Source organism: Ambystoma mexicanum, chromosome 8 (assembly GCF_040938575.1).
Source record: "Ambystoma mexicanum isolate Mex_15411 chromosome 8, UKY_AmexF1_1, whole genome shotgun sequence".
NCBI classification, from domain to species: Eukaryota; Metazoa; Chordata; class Amphibia; order Caudata; family Ambystomatidae; genus Ambystoma; species Ambystoma mexicanum.
Genome location: NC_090929.1, coordinates 349,019,652 through 349,045,545, shown reverse-complemented (window position 1 = coordinate 349,045,545; position 25,894 = coordinate 349,019,652). Strand labels below are relative to the sequence as shown.

The 25,894-nt window shown below is 48.6% G+C and overlaps 1 protein-coding gene across 1 annotated transcript in view; it reads left to right on the top strand.

Annotated features, from left to right (window-relative positions):
* Positions 1–25,894, top strand: part of DPH7 (diphthamide biosynthesis 7) — a 486,602-nt gene that overhangs the window by 211,811 nt on the left and 248,897 nt on the right. Inside the window, exon 5 of the mRNA XM_069609800.1 lies at positions 8,982–9,073. Coding sequence (XP_069465901.1) covers positions 8,982–9,073 — 92 coding nt within the window. The remainder of the gene's footprint in view (positions 1–8,981; positions 9,074–25,894) is intronic.

The window sequence follows — 25,894 nt, the reverse complement described above, 5'->3', positions numbered from 1 at the left end:
GAGCTGCTAATCAAAGGGGCAACCGTCGGAGTGCCCGAGGTGGAAAACAAGGTACTCGAGGTGCCAAGGCCGCGCGAGCAGTTGCCTCTTTGCCCTCAGGCACTGCCGCAAGCCGCTTCAGATCAGTCATGAGGCCGATGCTTTGCCGGTTGGGGGAAGGCTGGCGCAGCATCTTGTAGAGTGGCGTGCCATTACTTCAGATGTGTGGGTTCTGGAGATCATAGCCCACGACTAGTGTCTTCCTTTCGGACAGAGGCCTAACGACAATCCACCAGGGAATCTCTCTTTGAAGAGTCCGGATCCGCTCCTTGCGCAGGAAATTCAATCCCTGCTGGAGAAAGGCGCCATAGAACTGGTGCCTGTGGCGGAGAGGAACAAGCGATAGTATTCCCCTTATTTTTTGATTTCGAAGAAAGACGGGGGATTGAGACCCATCATGGACTTGCGCGGTTTGAACAAACTCCTCAGGAAGGACAAGTTCAAGATGGTTACTCTTTCTCAAGTCCTCCAGGCCCTTCAACTTCAGGAATGGTTGGTGTCTCTCGACCTCAAGGACGCTTATTTTCATGTGGCGATCCATCCCAAGCACAAGAAGTACCTGAGGTTCGCGGTTGGCGACTCGCACTTTCAGTTTCAGGTCCTGCTGTTCGGATTGACCTCTGCCCCGAGGGTTTTCACCAAGCTCATGGTGGTGGTGGCAGCGTATCTCAGGAAAGGGTTGATTCACGTCTACCCCTACCTGGACGATTGGTTGATCAGGGCGTGCTCTCCCGAGCAAGTCCTGGATCATCTGTCCGTCACCTGCCACTCCCGTCACAAGCTGGGCTTCTCCCTCAACTTAAAGAAGTCCCACTTGACGCCAACTCAGATGCTCCAGTACATCAGAACAGTGCTTGACACGTCCCTGGGGCAGTGTTTTCCTCCCCAGGTGAGGGCTCTTCACATTCAGCAGATGGTGCACAAGGTTCAACATGCCCAGAGTCTCCCTGCGTTCGAGTTCTTGATATTGCTCGGCCTCATGGCATCCTGCATTCTTCTGGTGCCCGAGGCCAGGTTGCGGATGAGATCTTTGCAATGGGCGCTCAAGCTCCAGTGGTCACAGTCCTCCGGCAGGATGTCGGACCCCGTTCAGGTGCCGCCCTTGGTCGCCCAGGACCTTCTGTGGTGGGCCATCGAAGGCAATCTGATGAAGGGGGCTCCGTTTTGGCTACCCTGGCCGGAGATAACGATCATGACGGACGCGTCCCTCACAGGATGGGGAGCTCATGCCAACGAGCTGACAGTCAGCGGTCGTTGGTCTCTGTCGGAGTCTAGACTCCATATCAATCTGTTGGAGCTGAGGGCTGTCAGGCTTGCCCTGAAGGCTTTTCTGCCGACTGTGCGAGGAAAGACTGTCCTGATTCTGAAGGACAACACAGTGGCCATGCACTACCTCAACAAAAAAGGTGGGGCAGGGTCACTTCCTCTGTGCAGGGAGGCGATGCAGCTCTGGTTCTGGGCAATCCAGCAGGAAATTTCGATCTCGGCAGTTCATCTGGCCGGAGACGAAAACGAGACAGCGGACGCTCTGAGCAGACAGAGGACGATCTCTCACAAGTGGGAGTTGGCTCAGGAGATTCTCCTGGAGATCTTTGCCCTTTGGGGGACCCCTCAAGTGGATCTCTTCGCCTCCAGTGTCAACCAGAAGTGCGAAAGGTTCTGCTCGTGGGAATTTCCTCCAAGAGGAGCCTTAGGAGACGCGTTTGTGGTGGAGTGGTCATTCCCACTGCTGTATGCGTTTCCTCCAGTCCCCGTCATCCCGCAAGTGCTGCGGAGGTTACGGAGGTTCGGTTCCTGGATGATCCTCATTGCTCCGGCATAGGCCAGGAGGACGTGGTACCCGGACCTTCTCGACTTGTCCATCTGCCCTCCACGTCTTCTTCCGAGACGATCTGCTCTCACGGGACGGGGGTCAGGTTCTCCATCCAGTGGTCAGATCCCTCAACCTTCATGCTTGGCTTCTGAAAGGTTGAGGTATAAGGATTGGGGCCTCCCTGAAGACGTGATGGAGGTGTTGCTTTCAGCCAGACGGCCGGCAACAAAGTCTCTGTACCGTTGCCGTTGGAGAAAGTTCTGCGACTGGTGCAGGGTTCAGAATGTGGATCCTTTTTCATGTGACATTCCTGTAGTTCTGTCTTTTTTGCTTTCTTTAGCCCACAGGGTCTTCCAAGTGGGTACCATTAAAGGTTACCTGGCGGCGATGTCCATATTTAAGCGCTCGTCTGAGGAGTGTTCTTATTTTAAAATTCCTTTAATTTCTCAGTTTCTGAAAGGGCTCACGAATGTGTTCCCTCCGTCACCTTTCCAGGTGCCCGGTTGGGATTTGAACCTTGTTCTCAAGTTTCTAATGGGTGCTCCATTTGAGCCTTTACATTCTTGTCCTTTGAGACTGTTAACCCTTAAAACTGTATTTTTAGTTGCGGTCACTTCCGCTCGCAGAGTGAGTGAGTTACAGGCACTTTCAGTTAACCCACCCTTCACTGTGTTTCATAAGGACAGGGTTGTCCTTGGAGTTTGTCCTTCCTTTCTTCCGAAGGTGGTGTCGGAATTTCATTTGAGCCAGAAGGTTGTTCTTCCGGCATTTTATCCTCCTCCGCATCCTGGTAAGGACGAGGAGAGGCTCCATAGGTTAGATCCTAGGAGAGCTTTAAGTTTCTACATTTCACGCATGTCCCGGGTCAGAGTGGATGATCAGCTCTTTATTGGTTACGCTGGAAGGCGTTTGGGAGAAGCTGTGACTAAGCAGACTTTGTCTAGATGGATTATCTTGGCAATTTCTGAATGTTACCACCTGGCGGGTAAGATTCCTCCAGTAGGCTTACGGGCCCATTCGACTAGGGGTATAGCTGACTCTACTGCCCTGCAGAGGAGTGTTCCTATTCGTAACATCTGTGATGCAGCCACTTGGGCTTCGGTCCATACTTTTGTACGTCACTACTCTCTAGATTCTATCCATGGGCAGGATCTGGCCTTTGGCAAGGCTGTCCTTTACTCTGCAATTTGATTGGGCATTCTAAATTTGTGTATTCTAAATTCTTTTCCCACCTCCTTACCTTGGTACTGCTTTGGGAGTCTGTCATAGATATGGAATTTATGGGAGGACCCAATCCCCTCGAAGAACAAGTTACTCTCTTACCTGGTAACGTTCTTTCAATGGGATGGTCCGACGGCGCTTCTTCCATGTTTCATCGGGGGGCGTCCCCGTTGTTCCGCTTGTCCCTGTCTCTCAGTTGTGGAATCCCCTGCTGGTCCATCCACTTCTGGGCCTCGGTCGTAGTCTCGAAGATGTATGGTCTACCGTTGTGTAACACTTTCAGTTTGTCCGGATAAAGCAGCATGAATCGCACCTTGGCGACTCTGAGGCATTCCTTCGTTGGCTAAAATGGCACTCTGCGCCATTGCACTTGCACCGTGTAATCCGGATAGATAGTTATTCTGGCTGCGTTCCTTGTTATTACCCACCCTTTCTCTGAAGTTCATAATCTTCACTATCATGGGTCGTGGGGGTGCCCCTGGGCGAGGTTTCCTAATCGGGGCCCTGTGTGTGCGCTCTACCACAAAGCCAAGGGATAAATTCCCTGCCCCCACCTCTTGGAGCAGTAGGTTCTCTATGTATCCTGTGGGGTCTCTGCCTTCACCCTCCGGCAGCCCCACTATACGCACGTTGTTGCGCCTGGCTCTTCCTTCTGCATCCTCAGCCCTTTGCTCCAAGGTACGTATGCGGTCAAGCGCCTCTGCCATTTGGTTTTGGGTGGTAGTTATGTTCCCTGTGTTACTCTACACTTGCTGTTCTGCGGTGCCAACCCTCTCTGACAAGTTCCTGACAACTTGCCTCAGGAGTCCCAAGTCAACTATCACTGCATCCATCTCGTATTTGAGTGATGTCTTCAGCGCCGCTATGGATTCAAGTATGCGGCCCTCCTCGCCTTGACGTTTGCGACGGGGCCATAGTCTTGCTTCGACTTTGCCACCACTATATGTGTTGCCAGTTTCCTGGTGTTGTCTTCCGCCCACTAATGTGGCCCCCTGTGTCGTGGGTCACTGTGACGTGCAGGACCTCCCTGGCTGCAGCTTGTGTTACTCTGCTCCTCCTTGCCTCAGCTGTGGCCCTGTAACCCCCTGGTCGGCTGGGGCCCTGTTTGTGTTGGGTGGCTCTGACGTGGTGCTTGTAGTTGGTGCCGCGGCCCTCTTCTGCAATTTACTTGCCCTGTTCCTGGTACAGGCTCCCTTACAGCGAGTGCCATGGTGCTCTGGCCTTTTAGGTTGGGCTCCCTGTTATTTAGGTCTTCATCAGGGTTGTGCGCACTTCCTTATCCGTGTCTCTTCTAGGCCCGGCCTTTCCTTTTGCAGCTAGTGGGTACGTGATTATGGTCCAGTGGACTGTGGCCTCCCACGTAATATGGCACTTCTTTCTATGCAGTACCAGTCCGCCTTATCTGCTGGTGTGAACCCCCGGCTGCATGCCGATTGTCGAATGTCCATGGCTCCTGGGTTCCTAGTCTCTGTCCTGGCCCCACTTCTGCTGTCCGACTGTCAAGCCTTGTCCCCTCCCCCCAGGTGTGGGCTTGTCTGAGCCGGTTCGAGCAGCCCTCTGCCGCAAGGAGCTACTTTTATGTAATCTGTGTATTGTATCTTCTCTCATATGCGGGATGCCTCTCAGTGCCCCGGAGGTCTCTGCTTAGCACTTATGCAGCCAGCGGTCCGCTAAGTGGTCTTTACCGCTGATGTGCGGGGCCTTGGCGTTCGCCGTACTTCCCCCGTTCTTCTCTCTCGAATTTTGTTGTATTCGTGCCCAGGCCTAAATCCCCTCAGGGCGAGCGGCCGTGATGCTACTGCACCCCAGGGTGCACACGCTCTCGCACGGGGCGTTGTCGCGCAGGTCAATCCTCCCTTACCATCTACGCCCGCCGCTCACCAGATGGCGGTCGCCGATGGCAATAGGCCCCCGATGGGTCTTGCTGGATCGTGGTGCTCCTGCTCACCTCCTACTTGCCAACCGCTGCGCTGAAGTTCGCCACCACCCTGGCCCTCACTGCAATGTCTACTGAGCATCCCTATGCCCACTCAAGCTCCTTCTTCCCCGGGGGGTGTTAGTTCTAGGGATTCCCTGGGGGGCCTGCCACGAATATTATGCTTACTGTGTCCATTGTGGCCCTGGCCGAGACCTTCCTCTCTCTCCGTTGTCCCTCTCCGTGGCTCCAATGCGCGGCTGTGCTCCGCCTGTTCTCCTCGGCGCTGGGGAGTCCCTCTGCTCGGTCGTCCGCCCGAGGGTAGTGTGGCGGATGCGCAAGGGGAGCCTGGTGTGCAGATCCCAGCTCGTCACAGCGGGTCCTCCTTCCGGGTCTGGGTCCCCGCTGGCTCGGCTCCTGGAGCTGCTCAGCTCTTTAGCCCACTTGGTGCCGGCGCAACGTCTCCAGTGTGTGCTTCCAGTCCTCGCACCTTCCCAGTGTCCAGGCCCGGGGGTCTTTGCTCTCTGTCTCTCCCGCCTCACCCTACAGCTCTGGTGTTGTGGGCGCTCCCCCTGGGCATGCCCCGCTCAGTATCTCTGTCACGGGTCGCCCTTCTCGCTCTCTGTCTGGCCTCTCCTGTGTGCGCCCTGCTGTCGTCCCGAACTGCCAGCCTCTCTGGGGTGTTTCTCGATTCACCACCTTACTGAGTAAGGGATCCGATATCGCTTTGCAGTTCCCTTCACCGCCAGTGACAGGCTTCTTTCCTGGCTTCTGCTGCACCATGTGCAGGGCCGTCCCCGTTAGGGCTCACCAGCTCAATGTTGCGTACGCCATTTTGTGAGGCAGCGCGGGTCTCTCTTCGGGCTCTCCCCTGCCCTCTCTGCCTTCTGATTTCGCTCCGGCGTCTCCGCTGCTGTGCCTCCGCTCTTCAGGCACCTTTTCTTCAAGTTTCTCGGGTTACTGTCGTGTTTTATGCCAACTTTCCGAATCAACTTGCCGGATCATGCAGGAGCTCTAAGAAGCTGCGTCTCTATCGCATGGCCGCAAAGCCACGCCCCCGGTTGTGACAAATACATATGTACTTTTCGAGGAAAGAGAAGACATTGCAAGAACATATTAATTAATCAAGTACAGCTTGTTTTACATTTTTGATTTATTGTCATCTGGTGAATATTTATTCCAATCATTGTGTATGTTTTTTGTATCTCCAGTAGGAGTTCAACTTCCGCCTAAGTGTGTTTTATCCCCTTGTTTTTTGCCCTAAGAAAGTCTTGGCCTTTGGAAGCACGTCTGGCCGGTCAAGCCGAAACTTGTGTTGGCATTCTGTTTCTTTTGAAATATCAACTTTTTTACTTTATGGGTTAAAGTGGATGCTGTATTTTAGACCCTTTTTTTCGAGGTGCTGGGTCAACACACAAGTGTTGCCTAAGGTGTATCCTCTGTTAGGGTTGATGATAGGTATTCTTTCATTCTTGTACAAAATTCTTTGATTTAGTGCACAGGCCCCTTGTGGCATATTGGTGGTAGAGACGCTCCTTCTTTCCTTCCTTTGCTTTGTTTATTTTGGGTTGGATTTTGCCTTTTGTGTATGTCGCACTAGGTGGTGCTTCTTTACATTGGTGATAAAGGTGCAATTTCTGTTCATGTCTATGTCGAATTTATTTACATATTTTGTTAAAATGTTTTCACTCCATTTGGCTGAATGGTTTGACTCCTACAATGTTTCCCTTGAGAATTGAAACAATTCTTGGGAACCCGAAGAGCTGTACAGTGCTTTTGTGTTCCTTGGTGGCTGCGACACCCCAAGCCCAATTCTGTGGGTTGTCCACAAAGCCAAATCCAGTCTTCCCCAGGGCGTTTGATGTACCGGTGGTTTAGCCTTTTCCCTTTGCGCCCATGTCAGTGAGGTACCATTTTTATCGGGACACCTGTGGAAATGTGGGAAGGTAGGACATTAGTTGTTTACTTTTGGTTTTGATAATGTTTTCATACATTTCCTACTGCATTTTCTTACACAACCCTTTCATTTCCCAAATGTGACCTACATTTAGTCGCTGCTTCAGGCACTGTACGCGTTTGTAACCTGCACAAGTCACCTATCCTTCAAACTGTCTGCCTGTGCTCTTTCAAAAAATGTATGCTTACCATTATTCACCACATTAGTTTTCCTTATTTTCAAATGCTAAGTACATCTGTTTAGACCGTCAGCATAGAAATCCTGTAGACCATGGCTCCGTTTTTTTGGCTCATGGTAATGCTTGTTTTGTGAAACATTGCAAAGAATGTTTGATTTCCTAACTAGAAGAGTCGGGGGGAATGTAGCAGTGTATTGCTTTTCTCAATTGTCACATAAACTATTACATTACAAGTGCAAACATGTCCAGAACATACTTTTTTTTCCTGTCACTTTTCCAATTAATTCCCAAACTATGGGAATTGTTGGTACATAGTTGTTGCCTGACCTGCACAAATGACCCCTTCCTGAACTTGGAATTGTCTCTACTTTTCAGAAATGTATGCCTTTGTGTGTTCCATTGAGCTTTCCTACCCCCTCTTCCATTCTGTCCAAGCATGTCCTATTAAAAAAAGAAAAAAGGCAAAAGTCGCCTAACTCTCACAAAACTGATGGTAACCTTAAGAAAAATATATGTTTTGGTTTCCACTCAACTTGTTCTTGAAAACTTGGAAAATGTCAAATTGAGTACTACAAACCATTGGTTACTAGCTCTTACAAGAAAAAAACACAGGCATCTTTGTACGTCATTTTATTGGCATTTTCTGAAAAAACACAAAATGTGGTCACTTTCTTTGTTACTTTCTCACACACGCCTACAGCAAACGACTAATCCTGGTGGGGTTATGACCACCTACGTGTGGAATGAAAAAGGTGCAGATTTGGCTAGGATATCACTTGGAACAAAAAAGTTACAAGGGATTTAATGAGACATACCAAAATGTACAAAAAAGGGCTCAGCACTGGGAGCGAAAACCCTCAGCAGTTAAGGGGTTAAACAACAAAATAATCCCTGTATGATGATGTTTTATTTCAAAAAAAGGTAGCAGGCGCTCCTCTCCAGAAAGAACATGGCATGATAACCTGTTCTGAGATGAGCGTTTGCAGCACACGCTTTTTGCTCACTGTACCTTTCACAGATGGGGAAATATGCATTTGCATATCAGTCTTTGTCCCGCCCACATGGGCAGTCCAGCACCAAAATGCTATGGCAATTCCTCTCTGAACAAGAGTACCAACAGCAACCCCATACACGTGTTTCAGCCTTGTTGGGCCTCATCAGTGAGCATTTCGGTGCTGGACTGCCCATGTGGGCGGGACAAAGACTGATATGCAAATTGATATTTCCCATCTGTGAAAGGTACAGTCAGCAAAAAGTGTGTGCTGCAAACTCTCATCTCAGAACAGGTTATCATGCCATGTTCTTTCTGGAGAGGAGCGCCTGCTACCTTTTTTGAAATTATTTTGTTTTATGTATGAGTGTGAGGGACAGATATTTTGGACATTAGGTCCTTTCCCTTTAGACTTAGTTTGATAGGTAGTGAAATGCTTGTTAGTTTAGGGAAAGATAGGCGTTTGTCTCACCCTTATTATTTAATAAAATGGCTACTTGCTTGTGAGAAATCTCTATCTACTTGTCCGTCTCACATTTCTGACCCATCACAGGCTGCTCCATGATGAGATGTTATTCTCTTCATTTAGGCATAACTCTAGCTATTTTACATGTAGGGGCAAATATAACTCCCACTACATTTTGGATTCAATCTTCACATCACTTGTTGTCATTAATGCAAAAATAGCATGTATAAAAAAATCCTCAAGTTATTTTCCCCTAAAATTCGCAGTTCAATGTTTGTCGTTTTCCCTCGCTTTACCTACCTTTTGATCTGGGAGGTTGTATGGACTGCATGTGTATTCTTCATAATTTGGTTTCAAAGATTGATGTTATTTTTCTGATAGATTCCTCTTCTTTCCAGTAGGAGAGCTGTCGTCTGGAGACTGTGTGCAGTCTGGAACTGGGCCCAGATTGTTTGGCTTTGTCTCTTGATTGGTCAACAGGCATTGGGCAAAGGTAAGAATAGGCAGATGGAGAATTAACTGAAGTACATTTTTCTTTTACATGAATTCCCAAATTATGAGTTTAAGGTAGACCGTTGCAGAAATAAGATATGTTCTACTCGCTTCATATTGGCAGGGTGTATTGCGGAAGAACGAACCCCGCCTTAGTACAATAATTTTTGGAACGCCATAATTCTTTGTTGACTCTCCACCCGTGTGTTCACTTTGGTCGATCTCATGACTGTTAGCCCTCTTGTAACAACTGCATGTTATTTTTGTAATTGATTCTAAAAACATCTATTCATGCGTATACTAATCTTGCGTCTTGTGGCGCTTCCAACAAACGTGTGACACAGACATACATTTTCAAAGTCTTTATTTAACTTTTTCAGGATTTGGATGTGGTCAACGCCTCTGAATTAAGGGTATTTCAATAACAATAGAAGATATTCCACTCTGAGAACAATCTAAGTAAACCATGTCAGCATTAGTACCCTATAATGTGTCAAGGTTCCTAATCCCAGGTCTCCCTCATGTTCTCTAATCTATTGCACAGTTTCTGGGATATTGCACCGAGCAGAACAAGGGGTTTTAATATACAAGCTCTACTGCTGAATGTGGAGGCCAGTTTCTACACTGGGGTTTTCGGCCACGGACTGGTTCTTGGTGACGTAGACTATCGGTTCTAGGGAACTGAGAAAGAGCTCTGCTGAGTGAGGGGAGGAGGTGTACTGTACGTGAGTGAGGGATCGTAGGAAAATAGTTCCACTAGTGTCCGATTCATGTGGGGACTGGTTTCTTGGGGGAACTTGAGCGATTGTTGAAATCAGTGCAGGTTTCCACTTTTCCCACAGCATCTATCCCCCAACCTCCTCTGACCCAAAGGTCTTGATTATGGGCAGGATAACTCCATCACAGTCATCTACCTCCTATTCCCTGAATGCCTAGGATATTCTTCTCAGCAAGGTAGGTGACTTTAAGGAAAGATTTTCTTTTTGTTGCTTTCCCACCACAGACATCTATGGAACCCCTCAAAATGTTTGTTTTGTACCTTTCTCTACATTTGAAGGCAAGTGAAGCCATTTTACTTAACTTGCCTTGCTAAGCTCATATTTTTTGAGGGCCCTGATTGGTTGCTAGGACTTGTCAGTACAGGAGAACTCTGTTCTCCATAGTGGAATTCTTTGTCTATCGAATTACAACTGTCCTGCAAAGAGAGGCCCCAAACAGTCGTTCTCTTCATACGCCCACCTTTTGGATCTTGATCCCGGTATCTACTTGGAATGCCCCCACAATTCTCAATTTTCTCAAAAAGTGTTTTGTTCAACAACACCTGACCAAGGACTAATCTCAATGGATGTAGACCCACGCACAGACCGTAACTCACAGTACTGTGCTACTCTTAAAAGATGCTAGCCCATACACTGGTTACCAGCACCCTGTACAGCGCTTTGCTGCTCTTGAGCTAAGTCTGCACTTTTAAAAATAAAATGCTAAATATTTTAAACTTCACTTTTCACATTGCGGTGAGGTAGGGGACTTAGGGCCTCATCACGAGTTGGGCAGTAAGTGGGTGCTTTTTCCACCGACCGGAAATAGCGTTACAGCCGGAACCCATGGTGCAAATAGCACTGCATCACAAGTATGCATGCACATGCACACATCCCGCGGCGTTAACGGTAATTTCGCCTGGCGGAAACAGCGCCAGAAAGCGGGCTACTGCCCAAAATGCTGGCACTATTCGCGCTACCGCCACCTGCGTTATTAGCACCGGCCCAATTAGCGCGCGCTATTAGCGCTGGCGGGAAACGCATCACCGCCAGAACGGGAAGCACTGTGGTGGCCATTTTAAAATCCCAATCCATTAAAAATCAGAGCCCTGGCAGCCATCCACACTCCCCGAGTAGCAGAAATGTCACAGGAGGGGCTTAGGGGCAAGGCAGCCCAATATCGCCTGCGAAAGCCCATATTTACTGATGGTGTGCTGGTGGATGAGGTTGTGGCCCACCATGAGGAACTCTATGGTGCAAGACAGCGCAAAATTCCCCCATCAGCGGCAAACCCAAATCTGGCAGGCGGCGAGCTGAAAGTTTCTGCAGTCGGCCGCATCCCTGGGACTGGGAAGACTGCAGGAAACGGTGGAATGACCTGCGTGTGCGGGGAATGCCCACAGACAGGACGCCATGGCCACAGGGGGAGGCCCACCACTGGAACTTGACATCACGCCGTGGTAAGAAATGTGCAGCTCGGTTGTCGACATGGAAGGTATAGAGGGTGTCACGGGTGCTGGCAGAAGGTGAGTCAACCCCCCACATTTGAATGTAACCACAACAGCCTAGCACAGCATCGCCCAGTGGAACGACCCATGTACCGAGCACTGCGACTGGGCGCAGTGTATGGGAGCCACTACAGGCACCTACCTCAGCACACCTGTGCCAGCGTGGTAAGGCCATCCTTGTGAGTCAGAGCAGTGTCCAAGGGACACAATCAAGCACCATGCACCACACAGCCATGGCTGGGGCATAGTAGTGCTCCATTGGGACCTGACAGTGAAGCCCCCCATCCTCTCCCCAAACCCCCCACCCTCTCCCCAATTACCACATGTGTCTTCAAATTTGGGGCATGGGGAGCAGATGCATGCAAGTGAATCAACAGCTAGGCCAGCTTTGTACCCCTGCCATGCCACTACGGCCAAATTCAATCCTCAATGGGCCCGCCCCCTTCCAGCACGTGTCCCCATCTTTGCAAATCTACTACCAAATGCAACCAGTCCAGGCCTGTGCATCAGTCCTACAACCCAGTGCCACACCCCTCACCATGTAGTTACTGTTGTGTATGCCAAACATGTGGAAGAATGTGTCTTAACGCCATCCCCTATGGTCCCCTACAGGCACAGGTCTTACTCCTCAGAACCCTCCACGAGAATGGAGGTCAAAAACTCCTGCAGTCTGGCAGCCGGATGACGGGGCTTTAATAGAGAAACATGAAAGATTGGAGATTTTCTTTTACCGTTTAATCGAAGATTCCTCGTAAACTACCAAGCCCTCATTCCCACTTGATACACAGGTGCGGGACTCCAATGAACATCTGCAAACCTTTTCGTCCAGTGTTGCGCCTGGGTAAATTGTTCACGTATCTCGGTATGCAGGGCGGCCACGTTCCGCACACAAGAACGAGCGGCGGGGTTATTGAGCGGCAGAGACAGATCCAGCAGAATGGATCGTGGATGCTGTCCATTGAGGGATCAAAAAGGAGAAGAACCAGTGGATGAGTGCACAGAATTATTGTAAGCGAACTCGGCCTTGAATAAGGTTGACAACCAGCTGTCCTGGTGCTGCAAACACAGACAGCGAAGGTACTGCTCTAGAGCATCGTTCAATCTTTCAATCTGCCCATCCGTCTGAGGATGGGAGGCACTGGAATAATGGTCTTCAATGTTGAAAGAGGAAGACAAGGCTTTCCAGAAATGAGAGGTAAACTGGGGGCCTCTATCGGACACAATCATCAAAGGTGAACCAAAGAAGCGAAATACATTCTTGAGAAAAAGGTCAGCCAAGTCCGGAGCAATGAGAACACCCTGGCATGGCACAAAGATGGCCATCTTGGCATAATCAATGACCACCCATATTGTATCATAACTCGGTACTGGTGGAAGTTCTACAATAATGTCAATTGACAACATGTGCCAGGGCTTATGGGGTATAGGAAGAGGCTGCATTAAACCCACAGGTTCGCATGTGTGGGGTTTGCATAGAGCCAGATTGAGCATGTACTGATGTATTCCACCACATCACGAGATTTGGATGGTGTGAGAAACCTGAAGGTGTCTCCCTGACTAGTCCCAGGGGATCTGTCATCCAGGTGGCCAGGACACGGCCATCGCTATTGGATCCTGGCTATCCTCACCTGGATGGGGGCTTCTCAGGGAGTGGAAGTGGGACACTGACGGTGAGACACGGTATCCCCCTTCTTATAACACCTTTTCCCTATCCTACCCCATAGGATACTCAAACACCCTACCCCTTCCCCCATTTTCTGACACAAACACTTTTGCACACCACGACAGATGATGGACAAACACCAGAGCCATCTAACTGACATGTCCCAACACAAGGGTCAGGCAATTGACCAGAATTTCCCTTCACCAGAGGGCTAAAAGGTGGCACATGAGAGCACAATATGAGCGAGGCAGACCGCACAACGAGAGAGCTAACTCAGCATAGCAGTTCAAGAGGAGGAGAAAGACGGCGCAAACCGAGAGGTTGACAAGGAGAGAAACGACCTTGCCCTTTTCCGACCGAGGCCAGTGAAACCTCCACAAAAAGAATCGTGAGACCGCAAACAATAACCAGCAAGTGTTGTAGCATATGTCAACGTGAAGGTTGCCCTTGTCCGCTGATAAACAAGCCGGGGAGGGACGCTTGCCTCTAAGGTACCTACTGGCCGTGACATCCAAGAGCGAGAAAAGCCAAGTCGTTTATCACAGCCGGTGAGTCGAGGGGAGAGCCGATAAGAAACTGAACTGTGTTGAACAAAAGTAGCAAACGGCTAATTGCAGAAAGTACAAACAACTGTAAATGTGAGAGGGGAAAACCAGCTACAGAGGAGTCGGGCACCATGTGGGTGCTCGCTCTGGAAACTCTAGGAGATAACCCTATTGTTGAAACTACTGTTACCAGAAGGCCTTGGGAAAGGTGAGAAGAGGGTTAAAGTGATTATACGGGGGTCTAGTAAAATTTTCTGTACAGTCGAAAGCCTTTGACCAGCAGATGATCGTGAAGCTAAGGAAAGGGAATCCTGCATTGTGAAGAACTGTTTAAGCAGTTGTGTGATTGACAAAGTTGGCAAGAGTGCACCCAAAGGAGGGAATGCCAATAAAGAGGGGATGAAGTCCAAAGTCTCGATAAATAGTGTGTTGACAAGAGTAAACCCGGCACAGGGTTATCCACAGTGAACTGTTTAAAAAGGCATTAAGATTTGTGAATGTCACAAAGAAGATTGTGTTGGAAGCCATAGTGAACCCGACAGAGGGAGGCTACCAATCGAGAAAGGTCTAAGCCCGGAAGAGGGGAATCCAGGGGTAAAAAGGCATCACCCAATGTGCAAGCAGAAAGGAGCTGTTTATGATTTTATTAAATACATCAGGTCTTCGGAGGCAAGAGACTTTTTATAGAGAAGAGACTTAACCACCGAAGGTCCTGATACCTGAGAGCGTAACTGTGATCTCGTGCTGGGAAAGCTTGAGCGTGTGCTGGCTCCGGAGTCCCACCTTGTCCCGTGCTAAAAACGTGGGGAAGGGAGACCCTGACTACCGCATCCTGACTTATATTTATGAACACGTCTTTATTATGAACATTATCCCACACTCTTTGTTTGTATTTAGTGTAAGGATTGGCAATAGTTTTTTTTTAGTATAGGCCGCTTTTATTTGACAAGATGCCACTAGGACTGCCTTATTATTATTTGATGGTTGTAGCTTGCTCCCATCTTAGATTTAGGTTTAGATTAGGAGTTTTTCCAACCTGTATATACAGTTTAATAAACACCCTTGAACTGTGATCACGTGTGTCTGTCTTTACTGTTGCCACTACCAGTTCCTTACATAGGCCACCAACACCATCTACTTAATAGTTCCAAAGTCTTCCTTCTTATGGGGTGGACTGCTATTCGGGAATCGTAATACCATTGTAGGGCGCTTCACAGTGTATGCTATTCTGGAAATAGGGCAGACCATTGAGAACATCAGAATTGAGCTTTGACACCTCCGCCGGATGTTTAGCCATCCATGCAGGTATGGCCTCTCTCAGGGAGGACTGCGGTGTACAACCACAGGCCACTTGATGTGGTAGCAGAAGGTTTTGTTGTTCCTTCCCAACCGACACAGGAGCATCTGCCTTTGTGTGCAAAACCGCAGGACTGTAAGAGATGATGAAATCAAATAAGGAGAAAAGGGAATGCCAGTGTGCTTGTCGTGCTGTGACACACCTGTCAGGTTTAAAAGCCAGTAGGTTACAATGATTGTTATAAACTGTGAGCACATGACAGGCACACAGTAAATGGTGTCTCCATTCAGTAAAGGCATCTTTGATAGCCAACAATTTGCGCTCAGTAATAATGTAGTTCCTTTCGGGAGGAGAGAGCTTGCGGGGATATAATGCAACAGGATGGATAGTACCTGTACCAGGACATTGTTGAGACAAGACGGCACCAACTGTCACACTAGAGGCATCGGCCTCAACAATGAAAGGCTCCTGAGGGTCTGGGTGCTGCAACGCTGGTGCTGTGATAAATGCTAATTTAAGTACATCAAATGTCTTTTGGGCAGCCGTATTCCATCGAAAAGGCTGTTTGATACTAGTGAGTCCGGTCAGTGGCGAGACTTCAGCAGAGAAGGAGTGTATAAACCTCCTGTAAAAGTTGGCGAAACCAAAGGAGGATTGCAGAGCCTTCACGATAGTCGGAACAGGCAAGTTCAACACGGCTTTACTCTTGGATTGGTTCATTTTGATTCCTTGGTTCGTTATGTCATAGCTTAAAAATGCGACCTCTGTGGTATTGAAAATGCATTTTTCATCTTTTCGCAAAAAGGCAGTACTCCCTCAACCTTTGTAGGACAGATCTAACATGTATTAGATGCAGATTGTAGGAAGCCGAATTAATCAAAATATCGTCCAGATATACCACCACATAGTGGCCTATCATATCCTGGAAAATGTCATTCATAAAAGAAACTGAAAGGTTGCCGGAGCATTACAGAGTCTGAAAGGCATAACAAGGTACTCAAACAACCCATAGCGTGTCTTGAATGCGGTTTTCCACTCATCTCTGTCACGTATGCAAACCAGATTATAGGCCCTTCTGAGATCCAACTTGGTGAATATCGCTGAAGAACCTAACTGATCCAGCAGGACGGAAATGAGCAGTAAGGGATATTGATTCTTGATGGTGATGACATTTAGGGCTCTATAGTCTATACAAGCCCTTAAGTCGCCTTCTTTCTTTGGTACAAAGAACAATGGAGAGGCAGCCAGTGATTGAGATGGGCGAATAAACCCATTGGCAAGGGCCTTTTCAATATAGTCTTTGAGGACTTCGTCCTCTTTGAGAGTAAGCGAATAAACCTGATCCCAGATTCCAAAATACCTAGTGATCAGTTCTATGGGGCAATCATAAGGCTGGTGTGTGGGGGTAGTTGTTCTGCCTTACCCTTATTGAAAACGTCAGAAAATGACAGGTATACCTCAGGAACAGCTGTATCTGATTTGTGAAACACTGCTCCAATAGATGAAACTGTGTCCAAGATAGCCCTGCAAGGGGAGTGCATCATTTCAACACTGGAGTCAAAACAATGCCAGTTACAGTAATGCGATGAAAAATACAATTTATGTTTACCCCAGTCGATATGTGGATTAGGGGTCCACAACCAAGGTAACCCGATTATCACTCGATACTGTGGGACTGCGATCAAATCAAAGGAAAGGCTTTCATGATGACAGGTCTCAGTGGACATCAAGACAGACTCTGTTCGTTCTGTACCAATCCCGAAACAAGGGCGAACCATAGACCACATTAACGATATTGGGTTGTTCTTTCGGGAGAAAGGGAATTGTTGCCTTCCAGCCATACTGGACATCCATGTAATTACCTGTTTTACCAGAATCCATGACAGCACAGGCTTGTAGTGAGTTTTCATCGGGTAACAAAAACAGAACCGATCGAGATTCTAAGGGTACGTTAGGCAAGACTGCGGAGTCCAAAAGGCAAGAACTCGGGAGAGGGTCTCCATCTACGGTAGTGCCTTGGCGTTTCCCTGCTTGCAAACGGGTCTTTTATGGTAATTACATAGGAAATGTTCAGCTGAACCACAGTACATGCATAGATTTGACTTGTGTCTATGCTCTCTTTCTTCGTTTGATAAGGGATGGCTCCTATCTGCATGGGTCAGTGTCTGGGGTACTCAAGGGTGATGGATCAGGTCTTGTGGCTGTGGTAGGTAGTCTACGTTCACCCTTTCATTCTGTTTTTTGGGCATCAATCTGTAGAACTAGGTCTAGTAATTCAGGAAATGCCACAGGCACAACAGGAACCGTTGCTAGGGTGTCCTTCAAATTGTCAGATAACCCTTTGTAGAAGACAGCAGCCTTCTGATCTTCTGGCCAAACGGTCTCTGCTGCTAACTGATTAAACTTGGCCAGATAGGTAAGTAGCGATGTGTCAGCCTGTTTAAGGTTAAGGAATTCCACATCAGTAGCCTGTGTTTTGTAACGTGCGTCAAAGACCCGATTCATGGCTGTGATCAGGGCATCGCAAACGTACATAACATAGCTATTGGTTTTCGAGTACAGGGTTTGCCCAAGCAGCAGCAGTACCCCCAAGGTATGAAAGGACAAAGGCTGCCTTAGTGGTAGAGTCTGGAAATGAGGTAGGCCGGCATAGAAAGTGCAGCTTGCATTGATTAATGAAGGTCCTGTAAGCCCTAGGATCACCATTGAATCTCTCTGGCAGTGCAAGAGGGAACTGAGTTGACATGAGTACTGGTACTTGATTCAGTCCAGGAGCGGGGAAGGCCGGGGTTTGCCGAAGCGGCTCCCATCTGTCCGTCGCCCTGAGGTAAGGGTTGTGCTAGATCCTGCAATGTATTAATCCTAAGTGTCATGGCTGTGTGTGCAGTTGTAATATCGTGCCGCAGTTCTGTTACCAACTGCATCAGGGCGGCAAGAGTATCTTCTGCATCCATGAGGAGGCTTCTGATTCTGTCACTACTCACTAAGAACATCTCTGGGAGCCAACTGAGGCCTTTAGGGTCAGCAGACTTGTAACCCAAGCCTAAGATCAGGTCTCCTCTCTTGAGGGTGACCTTTCCCTTGATGTACTGGTCTATTTGGTTATATGGGACAAAATAGAGGTGTAATTCAATTGAAAGATCAAAGAATTCCACCAGGGGAACGGCAAGCTGTAGAAATAAAGGAAGACTTTATATTCCGTACTTGTGCAAATTTATATACACGAAAACCGAGGACAATACTCACCTGAGGAGCTTTAAGACGCTGCATATACAGCTAGAAATCATCTGGCGGACAAAAAGGCTTTACGGAAAGGAATATGGTCTGTGGTATATGATTGAAGGAGAATCCGAGAGAACACTGAGAGATACGGGAGGAAAGGAAGGAAAAGGGGGCAGGGGTTCAGTAGGTTAGTAGGGACCTGTTCCCAGGGGGCACGAGGATGCAATAAGGGGCAGAACTGTCCAAACTGCAGAGCGTCCAAGGACTGAACACCAACACAAGGTCCAGAGAATATCCAAAGATGTCATCCAAGGAAACAAACAGCAGACAAGGAAAATCCAAAATCAATCAGAGAGACAGACCACGGTTTGTGGCCAGGAATACAAAGAACGAAGACCAGAAGGAGGTTCCAAAAGACAGTCCGTAAAACAAAGCACAGGGTCAAGGAGTTCAGCTTCAACAAGGTACAAGAACTAACAACGAGCACACAAGATAATCAGAAGCACTGCTGCCATTGTAGGGTAACTTTTTATGTCCATGTGTGGGGCAGTACAACGTGCTGATGTTTTACCTTATGTCGGGTAACCATGGTGACAAGAGGTTGTACGTGACGCTAGGATGCACTGACTGGAGCATGCTGTGTGTGTATGCTGCTTTGGCGTAAACGCCATGGCAACTGCCAACGCTGTAGGAATGAAGTTCTGGAAACACGATGATTGCGTAGCGATCGCGCTACAGTGTGCTGAACTGTGACAGTGGCAGTCCACACCACCAAACGGATACACCACCGCAAACCATGTCTCTGGAGGAATACAAGGACAGAGCAGCAGCAGTGACTGCCACCATGCAGCAGTGCCCCCAACCGTAGGCCGCAGTTTGCGCTGTCAACCAGCAACCATACCCAACAGCCCAGCTCATGTGAGAGAGCGCAGCCAGAGCCCACAGAGGCCAACACACCGCCGGCACACACACACACACCCAAACCTGTAACGGACACCCCCTCCTATGGCTCCCCTGTTGGGAGCCCATCCAGGCAATGTACCCTCTCTCCATCCCAGCCTACGGCCACTTTATGCATGTTCATGCAGAGACTCAACAGGGGTCATTACAAGTTTATGACGGTCTAGGAACTACGGTACCGGTAAGCTTGCTGGTACCGTAGTTCCCGGACTGCAAACTGCTCACAGGTGCCATTAAGGCCGCCAGGTCTGACCTGGCGGCCGTACCGGCACCCGCGAGCAGAGCATGTCGGATGCACCGGCATCATTCTGAATTGTGCCGGTGCATCAGATCTCCCCATTCCCATTTGAGCCCTATGGGGCTCAAATGGGAATGGGGAGCGTTACATTCTGGCGCCCGCGAATGTGCAATTACCGAGTCCGGCAGGGCCGTAGTGACCCTGGAATTGCCCATTTGTGGGCGCCAGAAAAATAATTGCAAGTTTGGTGGCAGCCTTCCGGTTTTACCAGCAAGGCTACCACCAAACTTGTAATGAGGCCCAATGACATGGAAGCAATGGGGAGGCAGATGGAGGTCATTGCCAATGCACACAGTGAACACATGCAGGTCATCTGTGACACCATCCATGGGGCCACAAGGAGGAAGGCGCGTGACAATGCATTGACAAGGAGAGTTGTCACAGCATGCACCACTTCACTGACTGGGTTTGTGCAAAGGGTGCATGAGTTGTGTGAGGGTGTCTCAGCCCTTGCAGAACAAATCCAGAGAGCAATGCCCTCCAACGGCAGCAGCTGCAGGGGGCAACATAAATACCATCTGCATCAACAATGCCAAAAGAGGAGTCGCGCCAGGGCACCCCTAGGCGGTAGTCCTTGCGCCATCTGCGCACAGAGTCACCGGATGATCGGAGTCTGGAGAAGAGGGCAAGGCCATCGCAGATGGGATGACTTGTGTTGGCCTGAGTGGCCCTGCAATGGACACAACGGAGGGCGGGGGGAGGGGGATTGTGTGCTGGGGTGTTGGTGGAGAGGGGGGGGGGGTTTGTGCTTGGGTGTTGGTCGGGGGAGGGGTAATTGTGTGCTGAGGTGTTGGTGGAGGGAGGATTGTTGATCAAACAAGTTACATAAAAATCTGTTGAACTTCAATTATGCGAGCACATTCATGTTTGTGTTCTTGTGCACTTTAGTAACACTGATAGTAGTGGACTGAGTCAGGTCATCATACTAGAAGTAATTTGATTAGTGCCTGCCTGGCCTGTCTCCCTTCCCTCATGCCATCCCTGAGGAGTCCTAAGGTGCCCTCAATGCATACGCAGGTACGGCTGTGGGCATGGTTGTAGGCGCTCTCGTGCAATGGAGGGTCACGCTCAGGGGTTATCAACCACACCAGCTGGGGATATCCAGAGTCACCTGCATGTTGTGGAATACAGATCAGTCAATTGTCTCATGCATGGGTCTGCTGTCTCAATGGATGTGGGCATTGTTAGCCACGAGCATTCATGTGTGCATCCTGCTCATTCAATGTGTATGAGTGATGAGTGTGCAGCCTTCATTATTGATGCCATGCATTCGTTGTCCTGTACATGCACCCTTTGTCATTGTGGCGGTAGTTCTGTGGCATGTCCCAGGAGAGACTGCACATGGGCAGACGGCTGTGGCATGGGTGGGCATACTGTGTGGTGCTGCGTGGATCCGCGCTTTGCCACATTCAAGATGCATTGTGGTTCATGTGGTCTGATGTGTCATTGGGATGGCAGCGGTGTGTGTCCGTCAGCATGTGTGTGTCCAGGTATGTCCAACGTGTGCATGCTCCCCCTCGTTGGTGCAGGTCCTGGCCAGGTGCTGACAGTGCATTCTCTCGACATGCAATGCTTCCTTTTAGTGTTGCTGTCCCCCTCTTTTTTGTCTTGTGCTACCCTGTGCATATGTGGCAGGGTTTGTACTCACCCACTATCTAGGTCAGTTGTCCTCTGTGCCTCTCCATGTATCCTGGCAGTGTGCTGTTGCATGTAGGACCATGGAGTCGTGGGTGGTGATTAGGTCAGGGTCGCATGTCATCTGCACGTTGAGGGAGTGGTAGTGATTCCGGTTCCTGTATACAGCCTCATGGGCCTGGAATGCCACCAACGCAACATGGGGGCAGTCGATGGCTGCTATCAAATTGGGCAGTTGTGCAAAGCATAAAACCGTGCCTTCATATCGTTGACCAGGGCCTGGGTGGTTGGCAGTGCAATGTGTTGGTTGAGATGGCCCAGGACTGTGCTGAATGTTGACTGAGCGGTATTACCCGAATTGTTCGAACACAATTGTTCGAATGACCCAATTGATCGAAAGTCAAGGGTCCGAATTGACCTTTGCACAATTGACCGTATATATATATATATATATATATATATATATATATATATATATATATATATATATATATATATATATATATATATTTTTGGGGGTTGCGGGGGGTTTCCCCCCGCAGATATGTAACAATTGACCTTCACAATTCGGTCAATTGTGCAAAGGTCAATTGTGATTCGAACAATTGTAGTTTCGAACAATTCGTATACATCCAACTGAGCCATGCCATGCAACATGGCCACAGAGTTCTCGGAGGTGCCGGTACCCAGGAACTGCAGAACTGCTACCAGCAGGGGGGGCACAGCGGTGCGGATACTGATACTGCTCCTGAGGTCATCCTGGATTGTGGCGAGCAGTTCGGTGATGGTCTCCCTGTTCAGGCGATACTCAGTAACCAACTGGGTGTCGCTGAGGGCCCAGGACGAGGGCCCTGGCACTGGGGATGGGTGCTCTCCTTGCTGGTGCCCTTCTCCTGCTCCTCCACCACCTCCCCGCCCCCGCCCCACCACCACCCTGTACTCCCTGTGCCCTGGCCTGGTTGGCCTGCATCTCAAGCTCCTGGCTCTGCATGAGCAGCTGCCTGTTCCAGCCTACAGCATTGAATGGCAGCATGGTGTTGGAATCCATGTTTGGGACCCGAGTGTGTCTTATATAGCCCTCTGGTGAGCATTGTGTATGTCTGTGGTTTGATTCCTGGCACCTGGGTTCATTTACTTCCAGCTGTAGGCTGGAGGTAATGTTGGCTGTATTAGCGCCGGAATTCAGCGCTAATACAGCCGTACATGTACTGGGGATACGGCTGTAATTTGTAATGGCGCTTTGTGTTGTCGGCGCTATTAGCGTTGGCTGTATTTGCGCCGGCTGTATTTGCGCCAACTTGTAATCCGGCAGAGCGGTATTGGCCGCGCTAATACCTTTATTGCCAGATTTAAGGGCTACCACCCAACTCGTGATGAGGCCCCTTGGGTCCCTGTGACTGTTATTTGTAACTGGCTGGTGGCAGCAATTTTCTTTACCGTGTTTCTTTCAATTGTCTCCTACAATTTTGCATTTTACCACTTAATGCCTTTTAGAGTAGCATGTACTCTAAAATGGCCGTACCATGAGATTTTCACCTGTCCATTGACCATCTTGTATTTTAGCCTTGTGCCTGCCCTCTAGGGCCGGATTTGCCATGTATGGCAAGCCCTTTCCTGGTAAAAGCTCTGGCGGGGTTTGTGGTGTGTGGCCGGATGTGGTGGCTGAGAATGCCTGGACAGCAAGACAGTCTAAATGCCTTTATCTGCAACAGTAGGGTCTCAGTGATTCATTGTGCAACTCTATGCTGCTTAACCAAACAATACACCACAGTGTGGTAGCTCCTGTGTGTACCAATAATGAAGGTTTCATTGTTCCTTTTCCCCTATAACCACACTGAATGCAGAACGTTTCACTACATCCATCATTACAGTGGAACCTCTTGCAGATCAATGTTTGTTTGGGGATGCCCTCTAGGGGAAGCCTAGTCGTGAACATCTTCGAGGCATATCAGGAATGCAACATCAACATCCACTGCCTGGTGCTCAGGAGTATGTTTCTGTACATCAAAGTCTTTCTTCCCATGAAAATAAGCAATATTTTCTCATCTTCACATACAAACTGCAGCCAATTTTATTTAAACAAACATGGTAGATCGAAAACCTGCTTGCCTCAGTGATCTTCTGTTTCAGCTGTGAAAGTGGGCCCCTCAGCAGGAGATGCACATTCATATGTCTCACCTGAAGTGGGACTAGACGTTTCCCTGGAGTCGCTCAGCGGAAGTATTAAAAGCGGTTGCACCCATAGTTAATGCACATCTTATTCCATGTGTAGGGCTTAGATGGGCTTGGGACTAAATCTCTAAGAAATGACATGGTTCTGAACTGTGTCCCTTTCATTAGCAGATTAATTTAGATAGGAGGAGGGTTCTATCTCCCTCTCCTCCACATTTGGCAATGTCTGTGGTAAACTGAGTTATTACATTATCTAGCAATTCCTCTATATTGTTGCCACCTGAGGAATGGACATGCGACCAGCCAGAATAATTTTAGGAAACCTGTCTATTACTCTAGGCCCAGACTGGCCTATACAGGAAATGAGTAATGTATCACTTAGTGCTGTTCTGCCGCCTGGTAGTTTGGCGTCTGGGTTGTAGAACTTATTGTGGACCTATTTGTAGTCCATGTGGTCTAAGGTTGTTGAAGAAGGAAGCTGACATAAGGGTGGTATAATGGCTGCTATAAACATTTATTTATAGTAAAAAGAAACCCTCACTATCCCTATCTTCTAAGTGAAGTTTCCCTGACTCAAACCAATACTAATGGATCTGTCAGAATGTCTGTAAAACTCCAGCGTACTGTGTCACAACCTCTATCGCTTCCCCAGGAGAATGTATACCTTCTCTTGGTGTTAGTCTGCACACTCCAATATAGTTCACAACAAGGCCGGGGGGAATGACTCCCTTCCCCTGGTGTCTCTTGAGTGTATTCAAAAGCTTTAGTTTCTTCACTAGGAGAATGACTCCCTTCTGCTGGTGTTTGAGAGTTCTTTTCCGCATCCTTCACACTTGGTGTTTATTTTGCCACTAACTCCCGGTAGCAAAGTCCCAAATCCTTCTTTGAGTTTCAGTGGACGTATCTCTGCCACTGCGACAAGGAGGATTTCCTCTGATGTCTGTTTCACTGGCGTTGGGGTCCCAAACCTTTCTCCGGTGGTCAGTGGGATTATCTCTGCCACTGCTACGAGGAAGATACCCTTGGATGCTTTCTTCACTTGCTTTGGGGTACCAGACCCTTCTCTGGTGGTCAGTGGGCTTTTCTATGCTACTACTACAAGACAGATGTCCTCAGGTGCCTGGTTCACCTGCAGTGGGCTTATCCTTGTCACTGCTACGTGGATGATTATTCTGGACATATGACTGACCCTTCTTAGGCCCAACAACTGTATTACTGAGCAAGAATCTCCTGAGCCTGCCTGCTTGTGCCGGTGTCCCCTTTGGGTCTCCCGTACCACCAGTTACCTTCGCTAGGGCTTCGTTATATCACTGGGGCTTACTGGGACTGATGTTCATTCCTCCGGCTCTTCAGGCTGCTCCCACCTGCACTGCAGCATCTCAGCGTCCAGCTCTGCTTGGCTCTGCTTTTCCTCGATCTCATGCTGGGTCAGTTCCAGCAAGACCCCTTGAGGACTCTTTCTGTGCTCGCCGGCGTCCTTCGTTCTTCTCTTCCTCTGGTCTGCCATCCAGGTTCAAACCTCCTGTGTGTGACAGTCTTCACCTCTGCTGCTTCTCCCGGCTGGGCTTGACAAGTTCTTTAGTCCATCGCCTCTTCTTGTACATTGTCAAAGTCCTTTGTTTCTCTTGACACCTTGATCTCTATGCCGCCTCAGGACCACTTCATACCAGTTCTAGCACAGTCTGTAATCTTGATGTCTTCTGCGCTCTTCTTTGTCCTGGTATTTTCTATTTTGGTTGTATCACAAGTACTACATTAATACATTGGTCTACTCTCATGCAAGTGGCTTGAAATGGAGATGGGGTTTAGCGATGGAAGGGGTGTGATGTTCAAATGGCTGTACCCTAGGTGATCGAACTTGTCTCACAGAAGGGGAGTCTCTCCCCATGAGGTCCCCCCACATTAAACCACCCCTAAGGGGACAATTGCGTAGCAGCCACACCTCCCCAGCCTCATAGTTCTAGACTACCAAACCGACAAGAACAAGATCACAACTGCATATGACCTGATTGACAAATGGATGGAAGAAAATTGGATGTGCTTGAATAGCAAAAAAACAGAGCTAATGATTTTTGGCTCCAGTCAAGCGAGGGATAAACTCGGAACAAAATATGAGGAGTTTGTTGTCAAAGACTCATGTATTGATGTTGTCTCCCATGTAGAAACGCTCGGGATTATTGTCAGGAACTAAGATCCATGTAGACTAGAATACCTCCGTCCCCAACTACCAGCTAGAGAGAGAATAATTAAACTCGCTGATCGATCGTTGAGGCCACAGGTGGTGGTAGGAACAGGAATTGCTGGAACCCAGATGACTGTAAGGAAAGAAGGCAGGTAAGAATATATACCAAAACACCAAGTTAACACCACAATTCCGAGAAATGGAAAAAACATAAAGTGTCCTACCAGTGTATGATAGCTGTTCCTCCAGGAATCGAAAACCGGCTAATTAAGGTACCCAGGAGGCTACTTACACTAGACAACCATGGGAGGCCACCATAAGTATCGGGGAAAAAGGAAGAAAGTTGCAGCATGAAGGGAGGTTAGGGTAGGACCAGGAGCAAGAGGGGTTCCAGACAGGAGGCAATCCAAAGTTCAAGGACCAAATAGTTTCAAGAATCAAAAAAGGGAAATCCAAAGGTAGTCCAAGTTTCAGAATCCAAGGTCAGAGCAGTTCAAAGTATCCAAAAATGAAGACAGGCGCCAAATCCAGTGGGTAGAATCCAATATAAGTCCAAGAATCAAAAGCCAAGGTCCAAAAATC